General features: G+C 45.4%; 1 protein-coding gene across 2 annotated transcripts in view; it reads left to right on the top strand.

The window, feature by feature from the left end:
• Nucleotides 1–12,794, top strand: part of TTBK1 (tau tubulin kinase 1) — a 49,484-nt gene that overhangs the window by 16,263 nt on the left and 20,427 nt on the right. The window contains exons 2-9 of one of the 2 annotated variants that reach the window (XM_053460601.1): nt 1,665–1,823; nt 2,321–2,468; nt 2,671–2,744; nt 3,786–3,926; nt 5,043–5,147; nt 8,205–8,270; nt 8,446–8,538; nt 12,388–12,513. In XM_053460601.1, the coding sequence (XP_053316576.1) occupies nt 1,716–1,823; nt 2,321–2,468; nt 2,671–2,744; nt 3,786–3,926; nt 5,043–5,147; nt 8,205–8,270; nt 8,446–8,538; nt 12,388–12,513 (861 nt within the window). In that variant the 5' untranslated portion in view covers nt 1,665–1,715. Of the gene's footprint in view, nt 1–1,664; nt 1,824–2,320; nt 2,469–2,670; nt 2,745–3,785; nt 3,927–5,042; nt 5,148–5,773; nt 5,924–8,204; nt 8,271–8,445; nt 8,539–12,387; nt 12,514–12,794 lie in introns of those variants that run through there. The other variant, XM_053460602.1, reaches the window with a different exon arrangement.

Here is a 12,794-nt window from a genome sequence, read left to right as displayed (position 1 = left end):
TAACGCGGTCACATCCACCAAAAATTACATACAGACCCGCTGCTGTCTGACCAGTCCTGATAACGCAGTCACATCCCCTACATTACATACAGACCCGCCGCTGTCTGACCAGTCCTGATAACACAGTCACATCCCCTACATTACATACAGACCCGCCGCTGTCTGACCAGTCCTGATAACGCAGTCACATCCCCTACATTACATACAGACCCGCCGCTGTCTGACCAGTCCTGATAACGCAGTCACACCCCCTACATTACATACAGACCCGCCGCTGCCTGACCAGTCCTGATAACGCATCATCCCCTATATTACATACAGACCCGCCGCTGCCTGACCAGTCCTGATAACACGGTCACATCCCCTACATTACATACAGACCCGCCGCTGTCTGACCAGTCCTGATAACGCAGTCACATCCCCTACATTACATACAGACCCGCCGCTGTCTGACTAGTCCTGATAACGCAGTCACATCCCCTACATTACATACGGACCCGCCGCTGTCTGACCAGTCCTGATAATACATTACATACAGACCCGCCGCTGTCTGACCAGTCCTGATAACGCAGTCACATGCCCTACATTACATACAGACCCGCCGCTGTCTGACCAGTCCTGATAATACATTACATACAGACCCGCCGCTGTCTGACCAGTCCTGATAACGCAGTCACATCCCCTACATTACATACAGACCCGCCGCTGTCTGACCAGTCCTGATAACGCAGTCACATCCCCTACATTACATACAGACCCGCCGCTGTCTGACCAGTCCTGATAACGCAGTCACATCCCCTACATTACATACAGACCCGCCGCTGTCTGACCAGTCCTGATAACGCGGTCACATCCCCTACATTACATACAGACCCGCCGCTGTCTGACCAGTCCTGATAACGTAGTCACATCCCCTACATTACATACAGACCCGCCGCTGCCTGACCAGTCCTGATAACGCAGTCACATCCCCAACATTACATACAGACCCGCCGCTGTCTGACCAGTCCTGATAACGTAGTCACATCCCCTACATTACATACAGACCTGCCGCTGTCTGACCAGTCCTGATAACGCGGTCACATCCCCTACATTACATACAGACCCGCCGCTGTCTGACCAGTCCTGATAATTATGTTCTTGGTATTTGGTGACGTTTGACCTCTGTGGATCATTTGATAGAGTCACGGGAAGCCGCACTCTGTTGAGCAGAAACCTGACGTCTGTCTCTACGTCCAGAAGAAATCCCAGCTCTCCCCGGAGAGGCCCGGAATAGACGGCCGGCGGGAGGCAGCGCGTTCGGAGTGAATCTGCGCAGTAACCCAGAACCAGCGATCCACGCGATTTATATAACCGGCCCACACGCTGGTGACACCACCGCTGATACGCCTTCATCCGTGACCCTCATAGTACCATTCCGTGATAAGTGGGGCCCATAGGCCATGGGAACCGTATAGAGAGACACCCGGCAGGCGGCGCTCGCCTCGCCGGTGGGAATGGCTGCGTTTGCTGGTGATTTTTTGGTGGAAGGAAGTGTTTGGGGTTCTTTGAGAGTCCGACGAGTTCTTTCAGTCTGCAGCCCCTTGGTTTTGGGGTAACAATTGTGTTTTAGGGGCCCGGGTGCTGATCACCCTCTCTCTTTTTTTGTTTTTTTTCCTCCCCAGGTCAATGTCTCTTTTAGGTCGGGGGCCGGCCGGATCCTGTCTGGGTGGCCCATGCAGTGTATAGCTGCGGTCATCAGGGACGAAGGAAACATGAGCGGGGGCGCAGAGCAGGCCGACATCCTGCCCGTCAGCTACGTGGTCAAGGACCGCTGGAAAGTGGTGAGTAAATGAGCACTGCGATGACCCCCCCCCGGTGTGATAGAGCGCCCCCCTGCTGCCCCCCGCGGATACCGACACATACACTACGCGCATGTTATTCCATATAAACCGCGCATTGTGACTCCCAGACCCTCCGCATGCAGATAGAGCGCCCCCCCCGATACCGACACATACACTACGCGCATGTTATTCCATATAAACCGCGCATTGTGACTCCCAGACCCTCCGCATGCAGATAGAGCGCCCCCCCCCCCGGATACCGACACATACACTACGCGCATGTTATTCCATATAAACCACGCATTGTGACTCCCAGACCCTCCGCATGCAGATAGAGCGCCCCCCGGATACCGACACATACACTACGCGCATGTTATTCCATATAGACCGCGCATTGTGACTCGGGACGTGTCCATGACTCAGACTTACTGGGCCGTAGTACTCAGACCGGCTCAGGCCGGAGGACTCTGGTGATTACCGGTGCTTTCTCCTTACAGCTGAAGAAGATCGGAGGCGGGGGGTTCGGGGAGATCTACGAGGCGATGGATCTGCTGACGCGGGAGAACGTCGCCCTGAAAGTAGAATCCGCTCAGCAGCCGAAACAAGTCCTGAAAATGGAGGTGGCCGTGCTGAAGAAACTGCAAGGTCCGTGTCGGTCCCCAGGGGTATTTCACTCAATAGCAGTCACGTCTGTCTGTCTGTCTGTAGTCCTCGCCGTCTCTCTCTGTCTGTAGTCCTCGCCGTCTCTCTCTGTCTGTAGTCCTTGCTGCCAGAGAGCGCCTGTCTGTCTGTAAGCGCCTGTCTGCTGCCCTGCTCCACGTCTCACGCTCCATGTCTGTCTCCCCAGGGAAGGACCATGTCTGTCGGTTCATCGGCTGTGGAAGAAATGAGAAGTTTAATTACGTGGTCATGCAGCTCCAGGTAATAGAAAGCTGCAACGTGTGACAACAGGACAGGTTCTGTATACACAGAGCATAAACACAGGACAGGTTCTATCTATATATATTATATATGGTGTGTGATAACAGGACAGGTTCTGTATATACAAGGTATGATTACAGGTCAGGTTCTATATACAGGGCAGGTTCTATCTATATATATTATATATGGTGTGTGTGATAACAGGACAGGTTCTGTATACACAGAGCATGAACGCAGGACAGTTTCTGTATACACAGAGCATGAACGCAGGACAGTTTCTGTATACACAGAGCATGAACGCAGGACAGTTTCTGTATACACAGAGCATGAACACAGGACAGGTTCTGTATACACAGAGCATGACAACAGGACAGGTTCTGTATACACAGAGCATGAACACAGGGCAGGTTCTATCTATATATATTATATATGGTGTGTGATAACAGGACAGGTTCTGTATATACAAGGTATGATTACAGGTCAGGTTCTATATACAGGGCAGGTTCTATCTATATATATTATATATGGTGTGTGATAGGACAGGTTCTGTATACACAGAGCATGAACGCAGGACAGTTTCTGTATACACAGGGCAGGTTCTATCTATATATATTATATATGGTGTGTGATAACAGGACAGGTTCTGTATATACAAGGTATGATTACAGGTCAGGTTCTATATACAGGACAGATTCTATCTATATATATTGTATATGGTGTGTGATAACAGGACAGGTTCTGTATATACAGGGCAGATCCTATCTATATATATATTATATGGCGCGTGATAACAGGACAGGTTCTGTATATACAGGGCAGATCCTATCTATATATATTATATATGGCGCGTGATAACAGGACAGGTTCTATCTATATATATTATATATGGCGCGTGATAACAGGACAGGTTCTGTATATACAGGGCAGATCCTATCTATATATATTATATATGGCGCGTGATAACAGGACAGGTTCTGTATATGGTGTTTTGGGGTGAAGTCAGATACCTCCATTCATTCTCTGTTGTCTCTTTAACCACAGGGTCGAAACCTGGCAGATCTCCGGCGAAGCCAACCAAGGGGCACTTTCACAATGAGCACCACCCTGCGTCTTGGCAAACAGATCCTGGAATCCATTGAATCCATTCACTCCGTGGGCTTTCTGCACCGGGATATCAAGCCGGTGAGTGTTGGATCTGTTTCACCCACTGAGCCTACAGGATCCCACCTCACTGCACCCACTGACCTACAGGATCCCACCTCACTGCACCCACTGACCTACAGGATCCCACCTCACTGCACCCACTGAGCCTACAGGACCCCACCTCACTGCACCCACTGACCTACAGGATCCCACCTCACTGCACCCACTGACCTACAGGATCCCACCTCACTGCACCCACTGACCTACAGGATCCCACCTCACTGCACCCACTGACCTACAGGATCCCACCTCACTGCACCCACTGACCTACAGGATCCCACCTCACTGCACCCACTGAGCCTACAGGATCCTACCTCACTGCACCCACTGACCTACAGGATCCCACCTCACTGCACCCACTGACCTACAGGATCCCTCCTCACTGCACCCACTGACCTACAGGATCCCACCTCACTGCACCCACTGAGCCTACAGTATCCCACCTCACTGCACCCACTGAGCCTACAGTATCCCACCTCACTGCACCCACTGAGCCTACAGGATCCCACCTCACTGCACCCACTGACCTACAGGATCCCTCCTCACTGCACCCACTGAGCCTACAGGATCCCTCCTCACTGCACCCACTGACCTACAGGATCCCTCCTCACTGCACCCACTGACCTACAGGATCCCACTTCACTGCACCCACTGACCTACAGGATCCCACCTCACTGCACCCACTGACCTACAGGATCCCACCTCACTGCACCCACTGACCTACGGGATCCCACCTCACTGCACCCACTGACCTACAGGATCCCACCTCACTGCACCCACTGACCTACAGGATCCCACCTCACTGCACCCACTGACCTACAGGATCCCACCTCACTGCACCCACTGACCTACGGGATCCCACCTCACTGCACCCACTGACCTACGGGATCCCACCTCACTGCACCCACTGACCTACAGGATCCCTCCTCACTGCACCCACTGACCTACGGGATCCCACCTCACTGCACCCACTGACCTACAGGATCCCACCTCACTGCACCCACTGACCTACAGGATCCCACCTCACTGCACCCACTGACCTACAGGATCCCATATCGTGTTTGTAAATTGTTTTTTTACCGAAATCTTTTCCAGTCTAACTTTGCCATGGGGCGCCTGCCCTCTACATACCGGAAATGCTACATGTTGGACTTTGGCCTGGCCCGGCAGTACACCAACACCACCGGAGAGGTCCGGCCGGTGAGTACCGGGGGCGCGGGGCTATTATATGTAACACCCCTGCTTACCGTGGAGACCCACACAAACATACATGCAGATACACGCCGCGCATACATACATGCAGATACACGCCGCGCATACATACATGCAGATACATGCCGCGCATACATACATGCAGATACACGCCCTCCACACAGAGTCCGTCCCTGGGGGGTCAGCAGCGGCATGGCTACCTCTAAACAGCACAACTGAGGTAGGTTAAGGGAACAGGTAAAAGTGGGTGGGGCTGGAAGGTTTTAGGTGGATATGGAGTAGGTGGAGCTGGGTAGGGGGTGGGTGGGGTTTGGCAGGGATTGTGTGGCCCTGGACAGGGACTGAGTAGGGCTGGGCAGGCAATGTGTGGCCCTGGGTAGGGAGTGGGTGGAGCTTGTCAGGGAATGGGTGTGGCTGGGTAGGGAATGGGTAAAGCTTATCCATCAGGTACGCACCACTTCACTTCAGCCCCCAGGCACCAATCTCTACCCATCACAGAGATCCCACCAGCGAGACCTCTTCTCCCCCAGCCGGGGGTAACAGTCCAACTCCCATCACACTCAGCGCTTGCACTGGTGCTAGAGAGCCGGGTATCAGGGCTCGGAGGAGGGCAGCGTGTGCAGCGAGTGCCGTGTCCGTATTACTCATGTGTCCCTTTGATTTGCTGAATTGTTTTCTTTTCCTTCATTGTTTTCTTTTTGTTTTTCAGTTTATTTTTCGGGCCCTTGCGTTGCAGTTTAATTTGGCCCCCGGGAACGCTGAGTGTGAGTCTCCAGCCGCCGGCCTTTTATTTTGCTTCTTCCACCATGTTTAGTTTTTTCGCTGTTTGTGCCCGAGGCGTGTGGCGTGTCTAAAGGCGTGTAGTTACCCCACGTTATATGTCATGTTTATGGGGTTTGTGTCCTTTGTATGTATGGCGTGTGTTCGTTCCAATGTTTGCGTGCGATGTGAGTATCTTGCGTGTGTGGCCGTGTCTATTACATACAAAAGCTTGTTTGGCTTCTAAAGAGAAAGATAAAAATGATATTAAAAAGTCAGATTAAAATAACAGCCGACTTAAAGCGAGATTAATGTGTTAATTATAATATATTCATAGTGCCCTCGGTAGCAGCCCAAGTGCCCAATATATACTAATCTATTCTTTTGTGTAAAAACAAACATTTCTGGGTAGGTTATAAAATGATACATTCTGCTGGTCCGGGGGCTGCCCCCCCGAATACCCCCCCCCCCCAAGCCACGCTCTGGGAAAATAATATATAAATATTATAAATATCATTTCTGTTCTGTACATTTCCTGCCGGCGTCCCACTGACACACATCCTGTTTATTTATCAGATACGTATCTATAGAATGTTAATACATTAAATATTATATACTATACGTGTTAATACATTATATATCGTACGTGTCTATAGAATGTTAACACGTGATATATAGTATATATCGTACGTGTCTATAGAATGTTAACACATGATATATAGTATATATTGTACGTATCTATAGCATGTTAACACATATATATCATACGTGTCTATGGAATGTTAACACATATCGTACATGTCTATAGAATGTTAACACATGATATATAGTATATATCGTATGTGTCTATAGAATGTTCACACATGATATATAGTATATATTGTAAGTATCTATAGCATGTTAACACATATATATCATACGTGTCTATGGAATGTTAACACATATCGTACATGTCTATAGAATGTTAACACATGATATATAGTATATATCGTATGTATCTATAGCATGTTAAAACATAAAATGTAGAATAAATCATAGGTAGAATATATCATAGGTGTTTATAGAATGTTAATATATCATATATAGTATAAATCGTACGTATCTATAGCATGTTAACATATAATATATAGGAGAAATCCTATATGTGTGTGTATATATATATATATATATATATATATATATAATGTATGTATGTATGTGTTTTGATGTGTAGGTCTGCATGTAGTTGTGTGCGTGTGAGCGGTATGTTTGTGTGAATGCTGCACATGTGAGTATAAGGGAATGTGCCGCTTGTGGCAGATGCCATCCTCTCAAACATCACACAGGAAGTCTGTACAGAAACAAGTGACACTGAAAGTTACAATCAGACATCACACAGGAAGTCTATACAGAAATGTATCACACAGGAAGTTACAATCAGAGATCACACAGGAAGTCTGTACAGAAACGAGTCACACAGGAAGTTACAATTAGACATCACACAGGAAGTCTGTACAGAAACGAGTCACACAGGAAGTTACAATCAGACATCACACAGGAAGTCTATACAGAAACGAGTCACAGGAAGTTACAATCAGAGATCACACAGGAAGTCTGTACAGAAATGCGTCACACAGGAAGTCACAATCAAACATCACACAGGAAGTCTGTACAGAAATGTGCGTTGATGTATCGCGCAGGAAGTAATTATGGAAATATTACACTCATGAGACAGCTCGTGACCCTCCCTCACAGAGAGTCAGCGCAAGAGCTCACTTACATGTCGACTCATCACAAAGATGAGACATTTCCGTACAGGTACGAGCTGCTGATGTCACTTTTCCCCAAATCCTCCATTTAACGGTTCTGTACTCTGTGTCCGCGAATTAAACCGAGCAGTACGTCTGTATTAATGAATTCATGTGTATCCCACGAGAGCAGCCATCTCTCAGGAGCTGTAGGTTTATTCCTCCCCATTAAGTTATTCTTCTCATCCCCTCCGGTATAAGTTGACTTGAAAGAAGGAAGAGGGATATCAGAAGAGGTAACTGTTCTGCTGCTTTTGCCACCGATCTCAAAGAGTCCCTTACTTTACGCCCAGTATCCCCCATCGGATGATGAAAAGGCCACATTCTGGGCGGGTTTCATTAACGCTGCGATGGGGGCCAATCCCTTTCATCATAATAACCGGAGTGTAAGCATCCGCCGCGTCACAGCGGAATAAAGGTTTCTGGACTGGATGGGGCGGCACGGACCGGCACTTGCCTTGGGGGCTAATCTGGTCTTCACTTTGTGCCCCTCTCGCAGCCTCGCAATGTCGCTGGTTTTCGGGGCACCGTCCGCTATGCATCGGTGAACGCGCACAAGAACAGGGTGAGTAACTGGGCTCAACCCCTTACCCCTGCTGCTGCAAAAATAGCCCTTTACCCCACACCCTGTGTTATGACACCCGCACACCTCGCCCCCACCTCCGGTTATAACTTCGGCAGTGCCCTTCTTGTCCTCATGATGTCACGTGTTATGAGGTCCTCAATGCTTCTCGTTACAGGAAATGGGGCGACACGATGACCTGTGGTCTCTTTTCTACATGTTAGTTGAATTTGCTGTTGGACAACTGCCCTGGAGAAAGATCAAAGATAAGGTCAGAGCTATGTAATATTATACCCTATAGCTTAATATTATACCCGGTGATGTAGTGTGTACATATAGTGTAATATACCCTACAGCGTAATATTATACCCTATGATGTAGCGTGTACATATAGTGTAATATACCCTACAGCGTAATATTATATCCTATGATGTAGTGTGTACATATAGTGTAATATTATACCCGGTGATGTAGTGTGTACATATAGTGTAATATACCCTACAGCGTAATATTATACCCTATAATGTAGTGTGTACATATAGTGTAATATTATATCCTATGATGTAGTGTGTACATATAGTGTAATATTATATCCTATGATGTAGTGTGTACATATAGTGTAATATTATATCCTATGATGTAGTGTGTACATATAGTGTAATATTATACCCGGTGATGTAGCGTGTACATATAGTGTAATATACCATATAGCTTAATATTATACCCGGTGATGTAGCGTGTACATATAGTGTAATATACCATATAGCTTAATATTATACCCGGTGATGTAGTGTGTACATATAGTGTAATATTATACCCGGTGATGTAGTGTGTACATATAGTGTAATATACCCTACAGCGTAATATTATACCCTATGATGTAGTGTGTACATATAGTGTAATATTATACCCTGTTAGGGATATTAATGAGACAAAATAGGTAAAACCAATATTTTATCACACACGCAAAATAACGACGCTACCAAATATTGTAGTACCGCATCCACAATACTAATTTAAGGAGATTCCCTATATTTTATCTCCGATCCTAAATCCTTTCAGATCAACGAAAATTATAATTCAAATCAGATATATATCACCACGATAATCAATCAAAAAATATTATTTATTGTGAAGGCAATTTATAAAATTTATATATGAGCCACACAGTGCATAATATAAAACAGAAAATTCTTAAAACATGTCAAAAGTGAATCAATTCAAATACAGTATATTATCGATAGTTATCAATATGAGTTACTACTTTATGAGTCTAACACACAATTAATTTCCAGTCCACTCAGCAACCAAAAATTGATAATCAGGGCAGTAATAACAATATCACTATCTCTCTAATATTAGTTCAACTAATATAACAAATTAAAAATAATGTAATTGTGTCTAAGAGTATTAGTGAAGTTCCTAATAGATGCAAATAATGTCAAACTTCATCTATAGGTAAAAATACCTTTTCATTATTGTTATTATCACGGGTTATAAGCTGCAGTCTCACAAGCCGTCATATACAATAATGCAATATACTACTTCCCAGAAACAGGGAATTCTATACGAAGAAGACAAAATTCAACTCTATTCAGAATAATAAAACAATTATATTTACCACCACTTGTTGCTGTTGTCCGACCGGTCCTTGTAGAAATTAATCCAGGTTCAGTGGAAAGAATATAAGTTTCTACCAGTTATAGAGGTTAGAACTCAAAGTAACTCTAAGAGTGAAATATGGTGCCAGGATCTTAAGATTCCAATTCTCTGGGGTACATTTGGTGAATGAGTCCGTCAGGGTCTGTCTCTTTCAGGGTGCGTTCTAAATTATTAAAGACATAAGCTTTTAAAGACGGGGCTTATTATCATAGCCTCCACCTATTGGCTGGAATTCTCCAATCATAACGGTGGGTTTCACCCATTATAATTAGGATTTCTACTCATATTTACACCGTTGTCATTTCTTCATTTACCTGCAAGAGACGCTCTGGTCTAAGAAATAACTTAAAACCATTACATATGTGTTAGGAATTTATCCTTGGTCACCCTAATCGCCAGGTGTTACTTCCTAGATAGTAACTCAGGTCTTGGTGGTCTTACCATGTATCCCCCATTCCAATTTACATTCCCAAGAATTTGCAGCGTCTACTCCTTAACTTTCTCATGGAAGATAACATTACTTGTATCACATATACACTGAAACATCATTATACATGAATACTTCTTTGTTCTCAATTATAGAGGGAACAAGGACAAAAAGAAATAATCACTACATGATTAAATAAAATAAAATGGCTCTGACTCCATTTTGAGTTCATGTAAAATACAGAATATATGGAATACATGTTTTCTATCCTAAAATATCTGACAACCCTATGATGTAGTGTGTACATATAGTGTAATATTATACCCGGTAATGTAGTGTGTACATATAGTGTAATATACCCTACAGCGTAATATTATACCCGGTGATGTAGTGTGTACATATAGTGTAATATACCCTATAGCTTAATATTATACCCGGTGATGTAGTGTGTACATATAGTGTAATATTATACCCGGTGATGTAGTGTGTACATATAGTGTAATATACCCTACAGCGTAATATTATACCCGGTGATGTAGTGTGTACATATAGTGTAATATACCCTATAGCTTAATATTATACCCGGTGATGTAGTGTGTACATATAGTGTAATATACCCTACAGCGTAATATTATACCCTATGATGTAGTGTGTACATATAGTGTAATATTATACCCGGTAATGTAGTGTGTACATATAGTGTAATATACCCTACAGCGTAATATTATACCCGGTGATGTAGTGTGTACATATAGTGTAATATACCCTACAGCGTAATATTATACCCTATGATGTAGTGTGTACATATAGTGTAATATTATACCCGGTAATGTAGTGTGTACATATAGTGTAATATTATACCCGGTAATGTAGTGTGTGCATATAGTGTAATATTATACCCGGTGATGTAGTGTGTACATATAGTGAAATATACCCTACAGCGTAATATTATACCCTATGATGTAGTGTGTACATATAGTGTAATATTATACCCGGTGATGTAGTGTGTACATATAGTGTAATATTATACCCGGTGATGTAGTGTGTACATATAGTGTAATATTATACCCGGTGATGTAGTGTGTACATATAGTGTAATATTATACTCGGTAATGTAGTGTGTACATATAGTGTAATATTATTATACCCGGTGATGTAGTGTGTACATATAGTGAAATATACCCTACAGCGTAATATTATACCCGGTGATGTAGTGTGTACATATAGCGTAATATTATACACTCTGATTTAATATTATACACAGGGCCGGCCCTATAATGGGGCAGACTGGGGCAATTGCCCCAGGCGGCACTTTAGAAGGGGCGGCACTTTGCCGCCCCAAGCGCTTTTTTTTTGTTTTTTTTTTTTGAAGCGGAGGAGAGAGAGAGGGGCACCGAGTGGTTTTCGCTTACCCGCTCGGCGCCCCTCTCTCTCTCTGCTCTGCGGCGAGTCTCCCTGTTCGGTCCCGGTGCCGGCTTGTAATGCAGAGCGCGGGAAGTGACGTCAATTTCCGGCGCTCAGCATTACAAGCCGGCACCGTGGCAGAGCAGGGAGACTCGCCGCAGGACTGTTTAAAAGTAAGTACCGGGGGGGGGGATCGTAGATTATGGCGTCGGCGAAGTTTAAAATGCCGCGCCCCCCGGCATCGGCGGGGGGGGGCGGCGTTTTAAACTTCGCCCCAGGCGGCGTTAAGTCTTCGGCCGGCCCTGATTATACACTATGATGTAGTGTGTCATAATATACCCTATCATGTAATATTTTACTCTGTGGTGTCATAGTGTCATATCCTATAGCATAGTATTTCCTATGTCAGTCAGTGACCCTGAATGACTCGGGGGGGGGGCAAGGGCAGTGAAGCCGACTCCGTTAATCCTGAGAAGCCTTCATATCGCTTTTAATAAAAAATAAAAAAACCACGGCTGTCGTTTTATGAAAATGACATTTTAGCGTTATTGGCAGCCGTGGCATTTATTGCGCATGCGGCGTAATCGACTTCTCCACCGCGCAGACTCCTGTCTTCTTCCGTTACAGGAACAGGTTGGGATGATTAAGGAGAAATATGACCATCGCATGCTCCTGAAACACATGCCTTCGGAGTTCCACCTCTTCCTGGAGCACATATCCACTCTGGACTACTTCACAAAGCCAGATTACCAGGTACTTGACTAATGAGATAATAGAGCCCATCCTGCGCATGACCGCGGCCCGCCGCCGGCACGCACTCTGTACCCCCAGAGAATGTGCCCCCATGTCTGTAACTCTGTATTTAGATGATATGCCTTAACATGACGGGTGTTAATGCTGCGCTTGGCCAAACCTCATTCTTCTGAGGGCTCGTCTTGTATTGTGTTCCGGCGGTTTAATAAAGTTTGTTCATTTAGTTATGGCCGCCGCAGTCCTTTTTCACGTACCTTTTGACATGGATGCTGACGGTGTGG

Source organism: Spea bombifrons, chromosome 3 (genome assembly GCF_027358695.1).
Source record: "Spea bombifrons isolate aSpeBom1 chromosome 3, aSpeBom1.2.pri, whole genome shotgun sequence".
Classification (NCBI taxonomy): domain Eukaryota; kingdom Metazoa; phylum Chordata; class Amphibia; order Anura; family Pelobatidae; genus Spea; species Spea bombifrons.
The sequence above is the reverse complement of the archived record's forward strand: the minus strand, read 5'-3'. Positions and strand labels throughout refer to the sequence as shown.